This window comes from Dromiciops gliroides, chromosome 4, assembly GCF_019393635.1.
Source record: "Dromiciops gliroides isolate mDroGli1 chromosome 4, mDroGli1.pri, whole genome shotgun sequence".
NCBI lineage: Eukaryota > Metazoa > Chordata > Mammalia > Microbiotheria > Microbiotheriidae > Dromiciops > Dromiciops gliroides.
In genome coordinates, this window is record NC_057864.1 from 468,173,005 (window position 1) to 468,195,112 (window position 22,108).

Here is a 22,108-nt window from a genome sequence, read left to right on the forward strand (position 1 = left end):
GTTTAGCTCTGGCCAGAACCCAAGGCACACAAGGTTCAGGGTTTGGCTGCTGGCAGAGGAGCACGTGTCTCCAAAACTTACCTTGGGCCCTCTGCCCTACCTGCCTCCCCCCAACTTTTTGGAGGGTGTCATGATGAAACGTGCTCCTTCCCAAGATGCTCTTTGGCATGTGAATGAGTTGGAGCAAGAAGAGGAGGCCAGGACAAGCACCCGGGCCATGTTCCTTCCTATCTGCCAACGAAAAACCTAAACCAAAGTAAGATGAGATCCAAGCCCTGGATTCTGGCCATTTCCAAACTGGCTTTCTCTACAGAAGAGACCAGACTGTCTCTTTTGTAATGTGATGTTGTTCAGTCATTTCAGTTGTGTCTGACCCTTTGTGACCCATGTGAGGTTTTCGTGGCAGAGATACTGGAGTGGTTTGCCATTTCCTTCTTCAGCTCATTTTACAGAAGAGGAAACTGAGGCAAACAGGGTAAAGCGACTTGCCTAGGGTCACACATCCAGTGAACATCTGAGGCTGGATTTGAATTCAGGTCTTCCTGACTCCAGACCCAGTGCTCTATCCATTGTACCACCCAGCTGCCTCCTTATCAAACATTATGAGTCCCTATATGATGCAAAACAGACCTGCGCATACCCTTGAGACATCACCAAATAAACTGAGCCAGACAGACCTGGCGTACCATTACAGACAAAATTCTTGCTTCCACTTGCTCAGACATCTCATGGATTCATGGAGATTCAAGGGCATTTTAATGGATGCTTTCATACTGGATATTCGTAATCTCTAAACTCAGTGAAGTGAAAAGCTCTCAGACCCTGGAGATTTAGCAGAAGAAACCAAAGCCATGTGGGAACAAGATGAAGTCATTCCCATCATCCTGTTACTGGAGTTGTCCTGTTGACAGGGGCTCACATACTGGTAAAACACATGACCTTCTCTGATCAATGACCAACCATCATTCCAGAGTACTGACACTGATCTGTGCTACCCATTGCCTGACAGAGAGGTGGAGGACTCGGGATGCAGAATGGTACAGACATTTCTGGCCATGGACAGTGAATATGGGAGTTTGTTTTGCTTGACTATGCATATAAGTAAAAAGGTCTTGTCTTTTTCAATGATGGGAAGGTATGAGGGAAAGAAAAATCAAAGTCCATTGATTGAAAAAATAGCTTTTCTTTTCTCACATCTTTTTCTTTTATGGGGTGGGTAGGCAATACTTTTATACTGCCCATTTTATGGCATCCAGTGCCTCAGTTTACCTTCTTTTAAACACAGAATCAGACTCTTAGGATTCTGTATCCTTTGTGATTAGATATCTTGCCCATCCATCATTTTGTTACTAAGTTCTCATTTAATTTAAAAAATATTATTATTCAAATTTAGATTATTGTTCAAATTTGTTACTAAGTATCTACCACTTGCAAGATGATCTGCTGGATGCTAGGGACATATAGATCAAATGACACAGTTCCTGACCTCAAGATGCTTACTCTCTACCAGAAAGAATAAGGCAGATAACAGAGATACAAATCATATACAGTGGAACATGATGATGCATAGCAAGGTCAAGATAAAGTAACCTAGGAAAATCAGAGAGGGAGGGGAAGCTCTTTTCTCTGAGGATGGAGATCAAGGGAGGCTTCATGGAAAAGGCAGCACCTCGGCTAAACCTTGAAGGAAAAATCTAAAAAAGAGTATGTTCGAGGCACAGGAGATAGTCGGTCCACAGGCATAAAATCAGGAGAAGGCATTGTAAGTATACAGAAGCCTGGCACATAGAGTCTAAGAATAGGAGTAATGTAGTAAAGTAAGGCTATAAGTGGGGCGGCTGGGTATTGCAATGGATAGAATGCCCTAGAGTCAGGATGATCTGAGTTCAAATGTGACCTCAGACACTTACCAGTTGTGTGACCCTGGGCAAGTCACTTCACCCTCTTTGCCTCAATTTCCTCATTTGTCCAATGACCTGGAGAAGGAAATGGCAAATCACTCCAGTTTCTTTGCCAAGGAAACCCCAAATGGGGTCACGAAGAGTCAATCATGGCTGAGAAGACTAAACAACAAGGTTATAAAAACAGGTTGGAGCCAGATTGTGGATGACTTTAAATGTCAGGTTAGGCAGTTTTTACTGTATCCTGTTCACAATGGAAGGTTTTTGAGTGAGGGGATGACATAGATAGAACTTTGTTTTAGGAAGATAATTTTAGTGGTTGTGAAATGAATGTGTTATAAAGGGGAGATATTGGAAACAGAGGCACCAAATAGGAGGGTGTTACTAGGTCCCAGGTGGGGGCATTGGTGAATGATGGTCTGAACTAGGACCACAAGAGAGTGAATCAAATGGATTTGAGACACATTTTGGAGGTAGGCTTGGACAGACTGGGCATCTAATTGGATTTGTGGGTGTTGGAGGAGTGATGGTGACTTGGCGGAGAGTAATGCCATGAACAGAAATGGGGGAGCAGGGTGGAACAGTAAGTTTAGGGCAAAGGTGATGAGTTCCACCTGAGGTGCTAACAAGCAGGATATTCCAGTGTAGATGTCCAAAAGGCAGCTGGAGATGTGAGAGTAGAAAACAAGGGAAGAGATCAAGGCTGTTTGAATAGATTTGGGAGTCATCTGTATACAGGTGATAATTGAAACCATGGGAATGAATGACATCATCAAGAGAGAGTATACAAGGAGAAGAGCACAGGTCCTAAGGCAGAGCCTTTGGGGGATACTCACTCTAAAAGGGTGAGAGAAAGATCATGAACAAGTGAAGAAGCCATGGTCATCAAGGTAGGAGGATGAAAATCAGGAGAAAACCTTACTATGGTCGCCCAGGGAGGAAAAGAATATCTGAGGTGGAAGGGTTAAAAAAATCAGATGTCAAAGAGAACTGTGTGGAAAAGAGCAGTGAAGTGAGGGAGAGTGCGATGTAATAAGTGAGAGAGTTATTACTCTGTTAATTGGTTTGGGTCTGGACCTGTAAGAAGCCTATTACCCGTTTCCTGGACTAAACAATTGTTGCCATTGTGCATGTTGTTTTCACATCCCTTCATATCAACCTTCCTAGGTTTCTCTGTATTCTTCATTGTCATCTTTTGTTATAATGTAACGATTCTCGGTTACATTCATGTGCCACAGACTGATGAGCTATTCCTCCATCACTGGTTTTCCATTTCTTTGTTACAACAATCAGCGCTGCTATGAATATTTGGATGCACACAAGACCTTTTATCCTTTTCTTTTTTTAATTTTAAAATCTCCAAGCTCTGGATCAAACGGTAGAGACTTCTTAGTCACCTTTTTTTTTTTTAAAGCATAATTCCAAATTCTTTTCCAGAATGGTTAGACCAGTTCACAACTCCACCAACAGAGTATATACTCATTTTTGCATAGCTTCTTTGACACTGACTGTTCTTGTTCCCATCCTCTGTTAATGTGTTCTGTAAGCACTTCCTAATAAGTAAGTCGCTTTTCAAAAGACAGGTGAGCTTCATTTGAAATTGTGATGAATTCTCCAGATGTCTTTGCAATGTCAGGTGGCTGCCTAATAATCATAATATTATCGGGTATTAGATATAGAGAGGGGGGAACCTTTGAGGTCATCTAGTTCAAACTTTTCCTTTTTCACTTGAAGAAACTGAGGCCCAGAGGGGTTAAGCAAACCTGCCTAAGATCACACAAAGGGAGGAAATGGCTGAGCCAGGATGTGTGACTTGGGAGTGTAGATTTCGAGATAGAAGGAAGCTTAGAAGCCATGTAGTCTAATCCCTTCATTTTGTAGTAAGCACCAGAGGTAGAATTTGAACCCAGGCCCTTCTTGACTCCAAATCCAGCACTTTCTTCCATTGTAACAAAAGCATTTAAAAAAAACACAGCAAATAAAAACCTCAGACATTGACTCCTGCATTTAACTTTGAGGGTCAGGATTTTTAGCCTATCCCTGTTGCTTTTACAACAGTGTCTGGTGCTCATGATGGATCCTATCATCTGTCTTCCATTCCTTGTTATTTTTCTTTCTTGACCTTTCAAAATCAGAACGGATCGCTTTTCTTTGTGTCCAGAAGAGTTCCTTCCCTTGGTCAGTCCATTCTGTCAAGTCTATCTGGTTCCTGCTACTGAGCTTTGATTTAATTAGCCCAAGAATGAAGAATGCTAACTCAATCACCAGACCAGCTGTGTAGTTTAAAGAGATTGAACATCTTTTGTCACCACATTCTACCCATTAAATTGCCTAAACTTAGTCCCTGTTCAGTTAGCTCAGCTACTGCCTGGGACAGGAAGCAAGGAAATAAGACAAAACGGGGCAGTGGGTGTGTGTGTGGGGGGGGTTCCTAGCATTCTAAGACATTTTGTGCCTTCTTTGATGGATGAGCAAATTCTTTGAAACTTTTAAATCTGACCAGCCATACTGCTTTATAAATATTCTTCCATGACCTTGACATGTTCCAGATTTCTACTTTATGTTGAAAGAATCCTATGGTTTTGATGATTGGCCATTGCCAACAAAAACCAAATCTATTAAATGTTTTGTAAGGAGGGATGGTCTTCTGAGAGAGGGGAACAAGAGGCTGAGGTTGAGGGGAAGGGAGGATTTTGTTATTGTTCAGTTGCGTTCTACTCTTCCTGACTCCATTTGGGGTTTTCTTAGCAAAGATGCTGGGGCAGCTAGGTGGTACAGTGGATAAAGAACTGGTCCTGGATTCAGGAGGACTTGAGTTCAAATCCAGCCTCAGACACTTAACACTTACTAGCTGTGTGACCCTGGGCAAGTCACTTAACCTTCATTGCCCTGCAAAAAAAAAAAAAAAAGATGCTGGAGTGGTCTGCCATTTCCTTCTCCAGGTCAAACAGGTCAAAGTGACTTGCCCAGGGTCACACAGCTAGTCAGTGTTAGAGGCTGGATTTCCGTTCAGGAAGATGAGTCTTCCTGACTTCAGGCCAGGCACTCTATCCAGTGCCTCACCTAGCTGCCCAATGTAAAAACAAACCACATCAATTAAAATCTATCAAAAGAAAAGAAAATCTAAATCATCCACTTATTTTTTTCAAAAGTCGATTGTTCTATCTCTTGTTTTTGTACTTCTCCTCCTCCCTCGGCATGTTGATTCTTCCTTCCTTCCTTTCTTTTTTTGCAGAGCAGTGAGGGTTAAGTGACTTGCCCAGGGTCACACAGCTAGGAAGTGTCAAGTATCTGAAGTATTCAAGTATCCACTATAGCGCCACCTAGCTGCCCCCAATTCATTTCTTATAACAAGGAGCGACAGTTAAACATAACCCACTGAAATAACCTTATCTAATTTCATCTTCTGAATTTTAAGGGCAGCTAGATAGTTCAGTGGATAAAGGGGTGGGCCTGGAGTTAGGAAGACTTGAGTTTAACTCCCGACTCAGACACATAACTAGCTGTGTGACTTTGGGTGAATCATTTAATCTCTGTGTGTTTTAACTTACTGGATGAGGAAATGGCAAACCACTCCAGTGTGGTTCAGGGGGTCATGAAGGGCTAAACATCACCACCAATTGCATTTTTACCTCTGTGGTCCCCTTTCTCTCTACTCAGAGCACAGACATGTGTTTCATCGTCCATTCTTTGGGGGAGTGAGACCGCTTACTGTAGTTTTTCATCATTCTTCTGTGTTGTGATCTCCTCTATCATGGCAATTGGCGTGTATTTCGTTTCCTTGGTTCTGCTTTCTTCGTTCATCATCGCCTGATGCAAATCTTCCCATTTTTTCTCTGAATTCCTCCTGCTTGTTTCTTAGGTTACAATAATATTTCATGAAATTCACATACCTTGGCTTGTTTAGCTGTTCCCCAGTTGATGGACTCAGTGTTTCCAGTTGTTCTGGTTTGGTTTTGACTGTCATTTAAATGCTACTATAAATCTTTTGTTATTTATGGGGCCATCGATTTCAAGCTGAAAGGGACCTTTTAGGTGCTTGAATCTGAAGTTTATTTATCTATTTATTTATCTATCTATCTATTTATTTATTTAATTTTGGGTGAGGCAATTGGGGTTAAGTGACTTTCCCAGGGTCACACAGCTAGCAAGTGTCAAGTGTCTGAGGCCGGATTTGAACTTAGGTCCTCCTGAATCCAGGGCCAGTGCTTTATCTACCGTGCCACCTAGCTGCCCCTTAGGTGCTTAAATCTAATATTTTTATTTTATAGATGAGAAAACTGCAGAATAGGGAAGCTTTCTTTATGCCATTGATCTCCTGGGATTCTGTCCAGTAGGGAGATCCCTGAATCAATCAGTCAATAAGCATTCATTAATAATGCCTGCTAAGGGGGGGGCAGCTAGACAGCACAGTGAATAAAGCACCGGCCCTGGATTCAGGAGGACCTGAGTTCCAATCTGGCCTCAGACACTTGACTGTGTGACCCTGGGCAAGTCACTTAACCCTCATTGCCCTGCCCCCAAAAAGAAAGAAAAAAAAGAAAGAAAGAAAAATAATGCCTGCTAAGGGCCTGCTATGTGCTAGGCCCTGTTAGGTGCAGAAGATACAAGATTTTGACCTTCAGGAGTTCTTAGGATCTAGACAGGATGGTGGGTAGTGGTGGTGATGTATGGTGATATACAGTGGCAAGAATGCTGCTAGGTTTGGGTTCGTTTTTCTGAGCCTCAGTTTTCTCATCTGTAAAATGAGGGGGTTAAACTAGATGCCCTGTAAGGTCCCCTTCAGTTCTCAGTATATGGTCTTATGATTCTTCTTTATGTACAGTTCAGTGAGTCTTCTCACTGAGATACCAAATTGTTTGCAAAGGAGTTGCCTGCCCACGGTATGCGAGTATGCCTGCCTTCCCCCATCCCCTCCAGCATGGATGGCCTTCTCTTCTTGCACCTTATACAAGAGCAGGGGGTTCTAATCCCCTGCTGCCAAGTACAAAGCCCCTCAATCCTCCAGAAGTACAGCTCATTTAGCATTTGTCCTGTGGCTTTCCCCACTGGGCCTGTTTGATGTTCTTAATGATAGCTTGGTACAGATTTCTACTGCTTCTTTTTAAAGGAAAAGGTGTGTTGTGTGTGGTGGGGGCACTATGAGATCTCTCCAACCTCCTCTGAGAGAATGTTCTGGCATCATTCCCTGCCCTTCAGTAACTTCATGGTGTTGTGATTTCATCTGAGTGCATCAGTACTGATCCTGGCCCCACAACTGAGCCATGAGTTATTACGGTTTTTTTTTTTAAATCCATCATTTGGTGACCAACAGGTGCCAACCCTTTCAGAATTTAGCCGGGTTGGGCCGGTGCCAGGGCTGAGCTCAGAACCCTTCCAACCTTTGTAGAATTTGTCAAAGTCTAGGTTCCCCTGGCATAGACTTCAAAAAAAGCCCAGGATCACTTTCATGCCATGATGAGACATTGGAGGAAGAATCTGACAGCTTTTATCTATTTATTTATTCCCCTCCTCAATCTATACTTTTAAACAAGGCAGCTAGGTGGAACAGTTGATAGAGCACTGGGCTTAGAATCAGGAAGATTCATCTTCCTGAGTTCAAATCTGACTTCAGACACTTACCAGCTGTGTGACCATGGGCAAGTCACTCAACCCTGTTTGCCTCAGTTTCCTCATCTGTAAAATGAGCTGCAGAAGGAAATGGCAAACCAGTCCAGTATCTCTGCCAAGAAAACCCTGAATAGACTCATGGAGAGTCGAACATGACTGAAAAATTACTGAATAATGAAGATTTTTAACAGGCTTTAAAATTGATACCTTTGGCATCTTTCCAAATATATCCATCTTCCCCACCCCTATCCACAGAGTTATTCCTTATAACAATAAAAAAGAAAAAAAGTTCAGCAAAAGTAACCTACATATACATATATGTGTGTGTATATATATATATATATATCACTTGAGTATAACAATGTATGCCGTGTTACATATCCATAGTCCTCCACCTCTTAGAGAAAGGAAGGAGGTGCATTTTCTTATATCTGTTTCTGATAATTCCAAATTGTGTTCCCAAATGCATACATCACACATGGGAAAACTGAAGTCCAGAAAGGGGAAGAGATTTGATCATTATAATTATCTGGTGTTCAATTATTTTTCCTCCATTTACATTGTCGTGGGCATTGTGCATATGATTTTCCTTGTTCTGCTTACTTCAGTTTGTATAAATTCATGTCTTCCCATGAGGAATAATGATACCAATAGCTAACATTTACATAGCCTTTACTATGTGCCAGGTATTGTGCTAAACACTTTCTGATTATTTTCTCATGTGGCCATCACAACCACTCTGAGAGACAGGTGCTAACTATTCTTATCCCCCATTTTACAGATGAGGAAACTGAGGCAAACAGGTTAAGTGACTTATCTAAGGTCACACAGATAGTATATGTTTGAGACTGGATAAGAACTCAGTTCTTCTTGACTACAAACCCAGCTCTCTACCATGCCACCTATTTCCCTCCCTCTTTTTCTTTTTTTTTTTTAAATTTAAAAAAATGCTATTTGTTATATGGAATAGCTCCCTGGGAGGGGGAGAGGAGGGGATACTCAGGCAAACTAGGGGGAAAAGACATCCATAAAAATTTGTACTGAAAACATATCTCCCCATGTTTCTGCCTATTTATCATGCTAACTGTTTCTTATATCACAATAATATTTTCTTTTTCAGCTTATTTAGCTGTTCCCCGTCTATGGACATCTATTATGTTTCTGGTTCTTTGTTACCACAAAAATTGCTTCTTTGAATGAAGATTTTGGCATATATCTATCTTTTGTCACTGATCTCCTTGGGGTGTGCACCTAGCAGTGACATCTTTGCATCAAAGGGTATGGCCTCTTTAGTCACTTTCTTTGAATAATTCCCAATTTGAGCAGCTTTTCTTACTCAGCCAGTTTCCACAGTTTGAAAGATGCAGCTGTGTTTACCTGATGGGTTAGAATGCTATATTGGGAGGTACAGGTCTGCTCCCCAGAGCTAGGATTCCAGGGATGGTTAAAGAGTCTTGGGACACAATCTTCAAGAAGGATATATGTGTGTATGTGTATTTTTGCAGGGCAATGGGGGTTAAGTGACTTGCCTAGGGTCACACAGCTAGTAAGTGTCAAATGTCTGAGGCCAGATTTGAACTCAGGCACTCCTGAATCCAGGGCCGGTGCTCTATCCACTGCGCCACCTAGCCACCCCCCAAGAAGGATATTTTTTATACTTCAGCACATCCTTGGACTTTTTGATGTGGTCCGTGATCTTGGTGATGTGAGTGCTCCCCTCAGCCTGAGTGATTCAGCCTGGTTCTCCAGTAAATCCTCCACAGGGATCTTCCCAGTGTGGTGGAGGCTTTCCTCTTTCTAAAAGTCTTGATATGTGGATATCAGTGGCTCTCATAGAATGCCCACCTTTTAAAAAATTACTTTTGAGATTGTTTTCGGTCCATATCTGAGACCTCATTGGCACAGGTGACCCCCAAGTGAGATCACTTTGGCAGTTCTGAAGAGAGTTATTTTAAAACATTTCGTCACCTTCCAATGACCCCAATCCCCAAATACATACCTCCTCTGTAACAAAGCAGCATGGTAGAATTATACAAAACAACCAGTTTCCCTTTTTGTAAATATAGAACATTAAAACTGGAGTAACCTTATACCAACCCATTCACCTCTTTTTAAAAATACATTTTTATTGATATAGTTGATCTTTATTTGCTATATTGATATGATCCATCCTTAGAACAAAAGGTAAAAAAGGGAGGATTTAAAAAAAATTAACCAACACATTGCAAAAACCTGACAGTTTATGCAATGTTCCACATTCATAGTCCCCCACCTCCTCAGAGAAGTTTGAGAGGTGCCTTCTCATAGCTCTTCTTTGGGGCTACACTTGGTCATTATAATTTTGTTGTTGTCGTTGTTTGTTTGTTTTGTGGGGCAATGAGAGTTAAGTGACTTGCCCAAGGTCTCACAACCAGTAAGTGTCAAGTGTCTGAAGCCGCGTTTGAACTCAGGTCTTCCTGAATCCAGGGCCAATGCTTTATCCACTCTGCCACCTAGCTGCCCCCTGGTCATTATAATTTAATAGCTTACAATTTCGCATTTCATTTTTGTGGTTACTATTTTATTGTTTCCTGATTCTTCTTGCTTCATTCTTTTTTTTGGGGGGGGGGGACAGGGCAATGAGGGTTAAGTGACTTATCCAAGGTCATACAGCTAGTAAGTGTCAAGTGTCTGGGGCTGGATTTGAACTCAGGTTTTCCTGAATCCAAGGCTGGTGCTTTATCCACTGTGCCACCTAGCTGCCCCTTCTTGCTTCATTCTTAATCAGTATTATATGTCTTCCCACATTTCACTATATTAATCACATTCATTGATTCTTGTGTTACATTGTTATACCACAACTTGTTTAGCCATTCCCCAAAGGATGGCCCAGCCCAGCCATGAGCACTGAATGAACAGTCCTCCAACTATTTGAGTTGCTCTTTATTTCTTTAAAGAACATTTTGTAATTGAATATATACAAGTCTCTTGTGTATTTTGGTAGTTTGATACCTCTATACTTGGTACATTTTAGAGTTATTTGAAATGGGATTTTCCTTTCTGTCATTTCTCCTTGGATTTTGTTATCATTATACAGAAATACTATTAATTTTTGAGGGTTTCTTTGTAAACTGCAACTTTGCTGAAGCTATTGTTTCAGTTAGTATCTTTGCTGATTCCTTAGGATTTTCTAAGTAAGCCATTATATCTGCAAAAGGGATAGTTTTATCTTCTTTTTATTCTATCTTTATGCCTTTATTTTCTTTCTCTTGTCTTATTATTATTGCTAGCATTCCCAAACTATATCTAATAATAATGGGGAGAGTGAATATCTTTGCTTTACTTGGTATTTATTGAGAAAGGTTCTAGTGTATCCCCACTGTATATGTTTGCTGTTGGTTTCAGATAGATACTTTTTATATTAAGAAGGTACCCCCAATACTTCCATTTTGTACAGGTTTTTTTGTTGTTTGTTTGTTTTTTGGTGAGGTAATTGGGGTTAAGTGACTTGCCCAGGGTCACACAGCTAGTAATTGTTAAGTGTCTGAGGCCGAATTTGAACTCAGGTCCTCCTGAATCCAGGGTCGGTGCTCTATCCACTGCAGCACCTAGCTGCCCCCATTTTGTACAGTTTTATTGTTGTTATTGTTGGGTTTTTTTGTCTTTTTTTTTTTTTGGCAGGCCAATGAGGGTTGTGACTTGCCCAGGGTCACACAGCTAGCAAGTGTCAAGTATCTAAGGCTGGATTTGAACTCAGGTCCTCCTGAATCCAAGGCCAGTGCTTTATCCACTGCACCACCTAGCTGCCCCCCCCATTGTTGTTTTTTGTATAAATGACTGTTACACTTTGTCAGAGGCTTTTTCTGCATCTTTTGAAATAATGATGCTGTTTTTGATGTTTGTATTTTTAATTTGATTAATTATATTGACTGATTTCCTAATATTTAACCATCCTTATATCTCTGATCTAAATCTAATGTAGTTACAATGAATAATTTCTGTAGTCTGTCTGATGGGATTTTATTTTAAAATTTTGAGTCAATATTCATTTATGATGTAGCTCTATAATTTTCCTTCATACTTTATCCTTCCCTGGTTTAGATATTAGAACTATATTTGTCTCATAAAAAGAATCTGGTAGGGTACTTCTTCACCTTAATTTGATGGGCATCCAATTTGTTTCTAATGTTTTGTCACTACAAAAATTGCTGCAAAAATAGATTGTTGTATATGGAACCTTTCATTTTATATTTTACCTCCCTGGGATATGGCCTTAGCAGTGGCATCTCTGCGTCGGTCAACAAACATTTGTTAAGCACCTACTATGTGTCAGGCATTTTGCTAAGTGCTAGGAATACAAAGAAAAGACAAAAGCCAGTCCCTGCTCTCAAGGAGCTCACAGTCTAATGAGTAAGAAGATATGGGCATTCTTAGTAATTTTCTTCTAACTGCTTCCGAGAATAGGAAATGCCTCATATCATATGTGGGGAAACTGAGGTTCAGAAAGGAGCATAGTTTGACTAGGTCCCCATTGCTTGTCTGTGGTAGAGCCTAGTGTATTTCCTGTTGCTCCAAGACTCCAGGCCATACCTATAAGATTTTGTTGTTGTTCAGTCATTTCAGTCATGTCTGCCTCTTTGTGATCCTATTTGGAGTTTTCCTGGTAAAGATACTAGAGTGGTTTGACATTTCATCATTTTATAGATGAGGAAACTGAGGCAAACAGAAATAAGTGATTTATCCAGGGTCACACAACTAGTAAGTGTCTGAGGCTGGATTTGAAGTCAGGTCTTTCTCACTCTGGGTCTAGTACTCTATACTCTATATCCACACTGCTACCTAGCCTGCCCTATAATATATCTTCTTCCTTTTCTGACAAAATGCTAAAGTCAGAGTTAGAAGTTCTGGGTTCAAATCCCTTCTTTGACATTGACTAGCTGTGGGACTGTGGGCGAATCAATCACTTCATCTCTCTGAGCCTCAGTTCCCCTGCCTGCAAAATGAGGCTAAAAACCACTGTGCTATTTACATCACATTGTTATGTGAGGCTCCAGTGGGGTAATATATGTAAAATGCCTTGTAAACCTTAGAGTACTATATAAATGTGAGCTAGTGTGATTTTTTCTTCATTAAAATATGGTAGATATTAAAAGCTGGCATTCCTTTACACCTTGGATGACTTTCATGAAACACATCCAATTATAGGTTAGGATCTGCGTTGTGGGAAGGAATACCTAAGTCGATGAGATCACCAACCCATTGAAGTATTTGACACTATCTCCATCCTGGCACCTAGCTAGAAATGATAGACATTTTAAAAAACATGGCTGAGACTTCCAGGCATCTTCTGCCAACCCACGTAGCTACAGGGATGGAGTCTGGCACAGTGTTGGATATTTTTTAGCTATGGGTTCTGTAGGTGGCTGAAAGTTGATTTTTGTTGTTGTTCAGTCACTTTTCAGTCATGTCTGACTCTCTGTGACCCCATTTGGGGTTTTCTTGGCAAAGACACTGGAGCAGTTTGCCATTTCTTTCTCCAGCTCATTTGACAGATGAGGAAACTGAGGCAAACAGGGCGAAGTGACTTGCCCAGAGTCACAAAGCTAAGAAGTATGTGAGGCTGGATTTGAACTCAGGAAGATGAGTTTTCATATGGTGAAGTCTATTACACAGTAAGAAATGACCAGTAGGAGGAATTCAGAGAAGCATGGAAAGATTCATGTGAACTGATGCAGAGTGAAGTGAGCAGAACCAGAATAACAAAAGACATAGTGACCACAACAAAGTCAATGAAGAAATCAGTCAAACTCTCTCTTTAATGACCAATTTTGATTCCTCACAGAGATGATAAATCACCTTTTCATCCTCTCAGTAGAGAGGTTGAGGGTGTTTCCCTAATTGAAATTCCCTATGGGGAAAAAAAAAAGAAATTCCCTACGGGTCTGACAAACAACAGCGACAGCAACAACAGAACCCCCTCTTACATCTACTGCATGACCTCTTCCTAGAGAAGAACCCACCTTGTAGGGCTGACCAAGGCAGCAGGGAATGACCTGCAGCCAGCTCCACCCCGAGGCTCTCTCTGGCCCTCAGTTCATGATGAGGACTATTCTTGTCCCTGTGGGCTTGTGGGGAGAGACCTTGGTAAACCATACAACTTTATACAAATAGGAGGGATGATGGTCATCGAAGTGCAGAGTTTGAGCTGGGCAGGCCCCAGGAGGGCAGCAAATCCAACCTCCCCATTTTACAGAAGTAGAAAAGGAGCCCCAGAGAGGTTGAGTCAAGTTAAATAGAGTTAAGCACCTTCTGTGTACCCGGCACTATGCTTAGCGCTGTGGGTGGTGATGGCTGGCTTCCTGCTCAGAGCAGACTGGCTTCTGAGTGAGAGATTTCATGGCAGAGATTGAAAAGACAAATTAGAGACTGAATGGGATTAAGAAATGTACTAACAACAATATTGATAATAATAATAGCTAGCATTTATATAGTGCCTACTATGTGCCAAGCACTGTGCTAGGTGCTTTACAAATAGCTCATTTGATCCTCATGATAACCCTGGTGCTATTATTAGCCCAATTTTACAGGTGAGGAAACTGAGGCCAACAGAGGTTAAATGGTTTATCCAAAATCACACAGCTAATAAGTGTCTGAGGTCAAATTTGAACTGGGGTCTTCCTGACTCCAGACCTGGTGCTCTGTGCACTGTGGCTCCCCTTCCCCCACCTCAATAGCATTGGTTAATAGCTGGTCTGTAATGTTTACTAGTTACACAGTTATTCCATTTATCTATCTCTTACCCACAAATCAGTGGTCCCTGTTATCTGTTGAGCAACACCAACCCCTCCCCCCAGTATTTGCCCGTGTAAAAATTCCCATACCAGGAATGCTTTAACTACTCGAGTATGATTTTTAGAATCCCTACTTCCCTTCAGAGCTCAGTTTAAATGCCGCCTGCTTCAAGAAACCTTCCTCGATTCCTTCAGTTAGGTTTGTGTTTATTTTGTACAAATCTTGTGCTCATCTTTGTCTCATCAGAACTTAAGTTTCTCTAGGGCAGGGCCTGTCACACTCTTGTCCTCGTGGCTCTGGCAGCCAGAACACAGAAGGTGCTTAATAATTGCTTATTTACTGATATTAGGGAAGTAGAAGGCAGCAGTGAAACTTTCTAAAAACTTATTTTCAGCTAAGAATCTGATAAAATCACTGACCCTAAGCTATGTGCTCACTTCTGGGGGGGGGGGGGGCGGGGTGTATATTTGTGGAGAAGGATGTTTGTTGTTTGTTTTTGGTCTGTTCTTGGGATTTTAGAGAACTCAGGGTGAACAGTTTAGAAATTCCAGAAATTTGCCTGGAACTTAAAGTCTCAGAGAGTTGTTGTTGTTGTTATTGTAGTTGTTTGGTTGTTTCAGTCATGTCTGACTCTTGGTGACCCCATTTGGGATTTTCTTGGCAGAGATACTGGAATGGTTTTCTATTTCCTTCTCCAGCTCATTTGACAGATGAGGAAACTGAGGCAAACAGGGTAGTAAGTGTTTGAGGCTGGATTTGAACTCAGGTTTTCCTGACTCCAAGTCTGGGATTCTCTGCACTATGGCCCCACCTCGCTGCCCCTCAGAGAGTTAAAGAAGTTAAACACCTTATCCCTGGTCACAAAGCCAGTTTATGCCAGAAGCAGGGCTTCAACCCAGGTCTTCTTGATCCAAGCCAGTTGCACTTCATGTCTCCTGAAGAAGCCTCTGGTGTGCTCCTCTCGTGACTGGGGTTCAGATCACGGACTCTCCCACACTGGGAGTCCCAGTGGCATTACTGGCATTTCAGCTGCTGTCGCTGAAACCATCACCAAAGCAGAAGATGCCTGGAGCTTCAGAACCAAGAACAAACCCAGACGTGACTTCATCTCCTTCTTTGAGTCCTGGAAGCCTAAGGAGAAAGAAGCCCCAAGGTTCCGGTGACAAATGGGATGCCAGCATCAGAGATCCACACCTGAGAAGGGTCGCGGAGGCCCTCTGAACCACCTCTCCCCACTTCATTTTACAGAAGAGAAAACTGTGACCTGGGGAAGGGAAGTGACTTGCCCAATGAGACAAAGGTGGTGAGCATCAGGCAGATATGAACCCGGGTCCTCCCCAGACCCCAGAGGCATCATCAGGCCTTCTTGGGTTTAGTTCACTGGGGACAATTCTTTGAAATAAACTGAGAAAATTGCCTCCCCAATTACCTCCCCTGACACGTTGGCCCGCCTACTGCTGCAGCTTCAGCCTCCCTTTGGCCCAGGGAACTCAGCGGGAATGTTTCTGCCCCTTAAAGACTGGAGGGAGGCCCAGGTGGATCTTTGGCCCTGAGGCCCAACAGGATGCTCGGGCAGACAACATGGTCATCAGACAAGAACCTCCGCCAACTGGTGGAGTCTGCTGGAATGCCTGGCCGCTGGCTCGAAGACGCAAGTCAAGTCCAAACAGGAACCTGAGCTGGATTGATCTCACCCAAGAGGCCCGGCTGCTTCTATCCATCCTGTGGTCAGGCAGACCTAAAAGCACTTGAGACAAATGAGAACTGTTAGTGTAGGAGCCACCATCAATTCGATATGGGATGGGAGGAAGTCTTCCGGTGTTATTTCCCAGCCATGGTTAGGAGGGGGGAATTGATGTACAAGAAGCAGATGAGCTCAGAGCAGCTAGAGGGAGACTGAGGAATGTTGTGAGGGGCCAGGCCAAGATTCCCTTAGACCAGAGAGTAGCCACCCCAAACATCCATCCGTCAGCAGTGAGGAGGACTGTATTCAGCGGGTTAGAGGATCTTGGACCTAGAGCTGGGATGGACCATCTCATCCAACCCCATAATTTTATAGATGAGGAAACTGAGGCACAGAGGAAATAAGTGGCACCCAAAGTCACTCAGGTAGTGAGTGGCAGGGATGGCATTTGAACTCAGTTCCTCCATCACCAAGTGCTGAATGCTTTATGCCCTAACACACGGTCTGCTGTTGTATGTTTTTGTATTTACCCATCTGTAAAATTCAAATAATTAGAGCACCCGCCTCCCAGGTGGTGGCAAGGATCATATGAGATGTAAAATGCTTTACAAACTTTTAAGTGTTAGCTATTATTACAGGCTTCGTATATGTGGTATGTGCTTATATGTACGTGTTGTCTCCCTTGTTAGAACATAAGCTTCTTGGGGCAGCTAGGTGGTACAGTGGATAGAGCACCGGCCCTGGAGTCAGGAGGACCTGAGTTCAAATCCAGCCTCAGACACTTGACACTGACTAGCTGTGTGACCTTGGGCAAGTCACTTAACCCCCATTGCCTCACTTAAAAAAAAAAAGAACAAGCTTCTTGAAGGCAGGGACTATTTCACTCTTGGCACCTGGCGCATAGCCGGTGCTTAATAAATAATTTGGTGATAAATTAACATATAGACCTTTAACATGAGGGAACTAGACTGGGGTCCCTCCCAGGCCCAAATGTGTGACCCTAGTTTAACCCTCTCCTTTTTACAGAGGAGGAGACTTAGGTTCAGGTTGGAGGGGTGGGGGAAGAAGTGATATGCCCAGGGTCACCCACGCCATAAGTGATGGTGCTAAGATTTGGAACCACATGCTCCATTCCCCACCCCTGCTTTTCACTGTCCTATGAGATGTCAGCTCCAGTGTTGGTTAACTTTGAGGCCACAGGCAGATCACATATCCTCTCCCTGAGCCTCATTGTCCTCATCTGTAAAATGGGACTAATGAGGCTCTTCTTACCAACCTCTCAAGACTGTTGTGGGGAAAGCATTTTGTAAACCTTAGAGTACTAGATGAAAGGGAGATAACAGTAATAAGCAGCCTTCTCCCTCGTTTCATAATAACTACAGCAAGTCATTTCCTTAAGGCCACACAGTTGGGTGGGTTTAGACTTGTGAGTAGCACCCAAGTGGTCTTTTCTGCTTCCCTGCTCCAAACTCCGAATACTTTTTCCTTTCCTTTCCTTTCCTTTCCTTTCCTTTCCTTTCCTTTCCTTTCCTTTCCTTTCCTTTCCTTTCCTTTCCTTTCCTTTCCTTTCCTTTCCTTTCCTTTCCTTTCCTTTCCTTTCCTTTCCCTTCCCTTCCCTTTCCCTTCCCTTTCCCTTCCCTTCCTTCCTTCCCTTTCCCTTCCCTTTCCCTTCCCTTTCCCTTCCCTTCCCTTCCCTTCCCTTCCCTTCCCTTCCCTTCCCTTCCCTTCCCTTCCCTTCCCTTCCCTTCCCTTCCCTTCCTTTCCTTTCCTTTCCTTTCCTTTCCTTTCCTTTCCTTTCCTTTCCTTTCCTTTCCTTTCCTTTCCTTTCCTTTCCTTTCCTTTCCTTTCCTTTCCTTTCCTTTCCTTTCCTTTCCTTTCCTTTGCTTTCCTTTCCTTTCCTTTCCTTTCCTTTCCCTTCCCTTCCCTTCCTTTCCCTTTCTCTTCCTTTCCTTTCCTTTCCTTTCCTTTCCTTTCCTTTCCTTTCCTTTCCTTTCCTTTCCTTTCCTTTCCTTTCCTTTCCTTTCCTTTCCTTTCCTTTCCTTTCCTTTCCTTTCCTTTCCTTTCCTTTCCTTTCCTTTTGTGTTTCCTACTCATAGTTCCCCACTTCTGTCAAAAACAGAAAAAGTTCATTTTCTCATTCCTTCTTCAGGGTAAAGCATGATCATTATAATCACAAAGTATTCAGGATTTTGTTGTTCTTTCTTCTCATTTTTCATTGTCATCATGTGTATTTTCCCTTGGTTTTGTTTGCTTCATTCTGCATCAGTTTTTTTTTTATAATAGTCTTTCCTGACTTCTCTAAATCCTTCCTATTCCTTATTTCTACAACATAGTAATATTCTATGATATTCATGTGCTACAACTGGCTTAGCCACTCCCCAGTTGATGGACATGTCCTTCACTTTTCTTCAGTGCTGATCCCTTCCCCCGCTGCCATTTTTTTGCCTTAGACTTCTTTGAATAACTTTATTAAATTTTAGCACTAAAGCCTGCTGTTGTTGGATGTGACCAGTCATAGCTAAGCATGGAGTGTGGTTTAATCATTATGTAAAATATGTTCTCAAAAAACCCTGAAAAACAAACCTTGGGAAAGAGGGTTGGAAAAGCCATCCTTCTGTTTTTGTGATCATTTCCCAAAATCAGTTTTGGGCCAATTGGCTTTTGTGTATTAAATTGACTTCCTGTGAAATGTTCAAGCTCTGTCTCTGGAGATGGAGGAAATGGACTCCCATCTTCTTCCCCTATGCTCGTAGTCACTTGAGCCAACCTGTTCTAGAAGGGCTGGCTGATGTAAATGTAGTTTTAGGTGACCCTGTCCCAGAAGCCCTTGCATTTCTAATGGAAAGTAATGTCAGAAAAATAACAGTTTCATAAAAAGGGATGCTTCTTTTAGGGAAGAGAGAGTTTTGTATGGAATTTAAAAAACGTGACCTCTTGCTAAGTGCATCCAGTTTGGTCTCAAGAGCCCTTGTTGATCTTAGGGAAGGAATGTTCTATTTTCAGCTAAATCTGAGGGCTGGGTCCTCGTGACGATAACAACCCCAAGAAGGCTACGTGATGGCAAGTAGCTGATGTGCTGATGTTCTCACACCTACCCTCTTAAGATACTGCTTTAATTCAGGATGATGAAAACACAATTTAAAATTTTTTTCTCTTCTGTTCCAGCCTCCTCTAGGAAGTCAGACCCCCTAGAACAATGAAGAGTGTAGCCAAAACCTGGAGCACAACAGTAAAGCAAGGGACCCATGGGATTGAGAGGGGACGTCCCCTCCCTCCAGCTACTTCCGGCATGAAGACTTCCAAATCTTCTACATCACTGGCTTTTGAGTCTAGACTCAGCAAGGTACTTAGTTTTTAAAATCACACACCAAATTGGTGATAATTTTCAATATTACCTAGGATGAGGGATGGGGGAACTATTTTTTTTTTTTTTTTAGTGAGGCAATTGGGGTTAAGTGACTTGCCCAGGGTCACACAGCTAGTAAGTGTTAAGTGTCTGAGGCCCGATTTGAACTCAGGTCCTCCTGACTCCAGGGCCGGTGCTCTATCCACTGCGCCACCTAGCTGCCCCGGGGGAACTATTCTTATGCTGGAGTGGGGCAAGTGAGCTTATAGGCAGAATGGCATGGCTGCAGGAGACTCCACCAACAGATATTTATTAAGCACCGACTGTATTATCAGGCACTGTGCTGAGTGCTAGGAATGCAGAGGTAACAAATGAAACAGCCCCTACCTTCAGGGAGCTTGCATTCTATCAATCAATCAACAAGCATTTATGAAACATCTATTACTATGTGCTAAGCACTTTGCTAGGCTGGGGATACAATGGAATGACTCCAACTCCCCAGGAAGGGAAAGGTGGCTGTGGAAAGCCTGGCTGTGTGTGGAAAGGGAGGAAGACAGAGAGCAGTCAGTACCGTAATATCCCAAATGTCTGTGCTTTTGTTAGTTTGGCTAACCTCTTCTCTGACAGGAGATCATTTCTCAAGTTGCAGCCAAAATAATCACCCAGTGGCTGTTTTTCTAGTGAGGAGCTTCTTCCGTCTCTAGGCATACAGAGACAAAAATAAAGCATCCCCTACCCACACAGAGCTTATCTTCTAATAGAAATGTGAAGGAAATATGAGAAAAGAGGTTGTGTGAGCTTGCTTACATTATTACTGACTCTAGTGATACTTTGGAGTAAGGAGAAAGGAGCCTGCAAAATGTACCTAAAAGCTTACACCTCTTGCAAAAACCCTAGTCCTGTGCTTTATTATGGTGTGTAGGTGACTATATGCTCTGGAAGAACCTACCAGAGGAGTACAAGCACTGGCAGGGGTTACCAAGCTGGAAAGGCTTTGAATATAGGCTCCATGTCTTGTCTGAGGCTCAACTTGGTTGAGTTCAGAGAAAGTCGTCATTAGAAGTTTTATGTGAGGGGGCAGCTCGGTGGTGCAGTGGATAAAGCACCGGCCCTAGATTCAGGAGAACCTGAGTTCAAATCCAGTCTCAGACACTTGACGCCTGCTAGCTGCGTGACCCTGGGCAAGTCACTTAACCCTCATTGCCCCGCAAAAACAAAACAAAAAATCCCAAAACAACACCAACAAAAGTTTATGTGCCAGCTTATCTTTTTACTTTCCCTTTTCTGACTAAATCAGCTTATGAATGTAGTCTGTTAGGGGAGTTATGTTCAACTCAAGCATTTATTAAGTACCTACTATATGCTTTACCTAAAGCCAGTTGGGTGTCCACAATAAGTCTCATACCAATATGGTACCCTGGAAGTGGAACTGGCCCAGGTTGGAAAACTACTGAGCCTATTGACAGTAGGCCTATGAGTGGTTGCTGCACTTCCAGCCTGGGCAAGATAGGGAGACATAGTCTCCTTCCAAAAAACATAGAGGCCCTGAATTTAATGTAAATTAAAAGGCAATTTAACAAACTTTAAAACAATAACATATCTAGCTATCAGGGACAGCAAGTCCCTAAGTAGTAGTGCCCTTACTGTCAGTAGAAGGGCCCATCCTGGGACTTCATTATAGGGGAGAGAGCCAGGGTGGAGCAGATGAATATACTAAAGCCTGGGGCTGCTCATTAATCCCACTCAGTGTCTCTTGGGACTCCAGGTCCTACTCTATGGCAAGGCTTAATAAGGGAGGAAAACACAGAATATATGCCCATCAGTAACCATGACCATCCTATCCCCATCCTGTATCATAGCATCCCTTTCCCTACCCCATGCCTCTCATCTAGCCCTTTGGGGGAGAGGGAAGGGAGGAAAACAGGGAGAGTGGATAAAGAAGGCAGAGAGGAGAGAGAGGAGAGGGAAAAGGGAGAACAGAGATTTGTATCTACTGAAAAAGGAGAAGAGAATGTAGCTCCTTGGGGGCAAGGAGTATCTTTTTTTAAAATTTGCATCCCCACTACTTAGCATTTATTGCCTGGAATATAGTAAGTGCTTAATAAATACTCTTATCTGTCTATCTCTCATCTATCCATCCATATATCCATTCATCCATCCATCTATCCATCTGTCCTGTCTGTCCATCCATCCATCTATCTGTCTGTCCATCCACCTGTTAGTCTGTCTGTCCAGCCAGCCAGCCAGCCAACCAGCCAGCTAGTTAGCAATTTCTCTCTTTCTATCTAAATGGAGAGCTCAGACTGCCACTCCTCTTTTCTGGAAGGATTGGTGGAAGGGATAGTGAGAATAAGTGAAGCAAGGAGCAGACACATCAAGACCATTTGCAACTTAGGCCGATGGCCTGTGAATGTCACTTGAACCTTTTTGTGTGCCATAAGACTAATCTTTGGTGAAGAGTGCACAGAAGGAGACAACCAAGTCATTTCTCCTTCACAATCACCAAGAAAGCATGAGAGAGACAGTAAGAAAGACCAAGACACTGGAGCCAGACCAGAAGTTTTAGCTGGCCAGCCATCTGGCCAGGATAATTTTTTAGAGCCTTGCCTCAGGCATCAACTATTTATGAAAGTTTTTAACTAGATTCTGACATCTCCCTAAATATTAAAGTCCAGGTTACTTTATGAACAGCGGTTTTAGAACTCAAGATTTATTATCACAGAGAACCTCTTTATAGTCATATTTTTTATTGATGAGAAACAGCCTAGTATAGTGGATAGAGAATCATCATTGGAG

At 42.6% G+C, this 22,108-nt stretch overlaps 1 protein-coding gene across 6 annotated transcripts in view; it reads left to right on the forward strand.

Annotated features, from left to right (window-relative positions):
* The window catches only part of SPECC1 (sperm antigen with calponin homology and coiled-coil domains 1), a 370,950-nt gene that overhangs the window by 76,473 nt on the left and 272,369 nt on the right, over positions 1-22,108 (forward strand). For all 6 annotated transcript variants that reach the window (XR_006356318.1, XM_044001980.1, XM_044001981.1 and 3 more), the window contains exon 2: positions 19,132-19,309. Coding sequence is in view for 5 of the 6 variants with exons in the window: in XM_044001980.1 (XP_043857915.1) it covers positions 19,163-19,309 (147 nt within the window). In the remaining variant the exon portion in view is untranslated. The remainder of the gene's footprint in view (positions 1-19,131; positions 19,310-22,108) is intronic.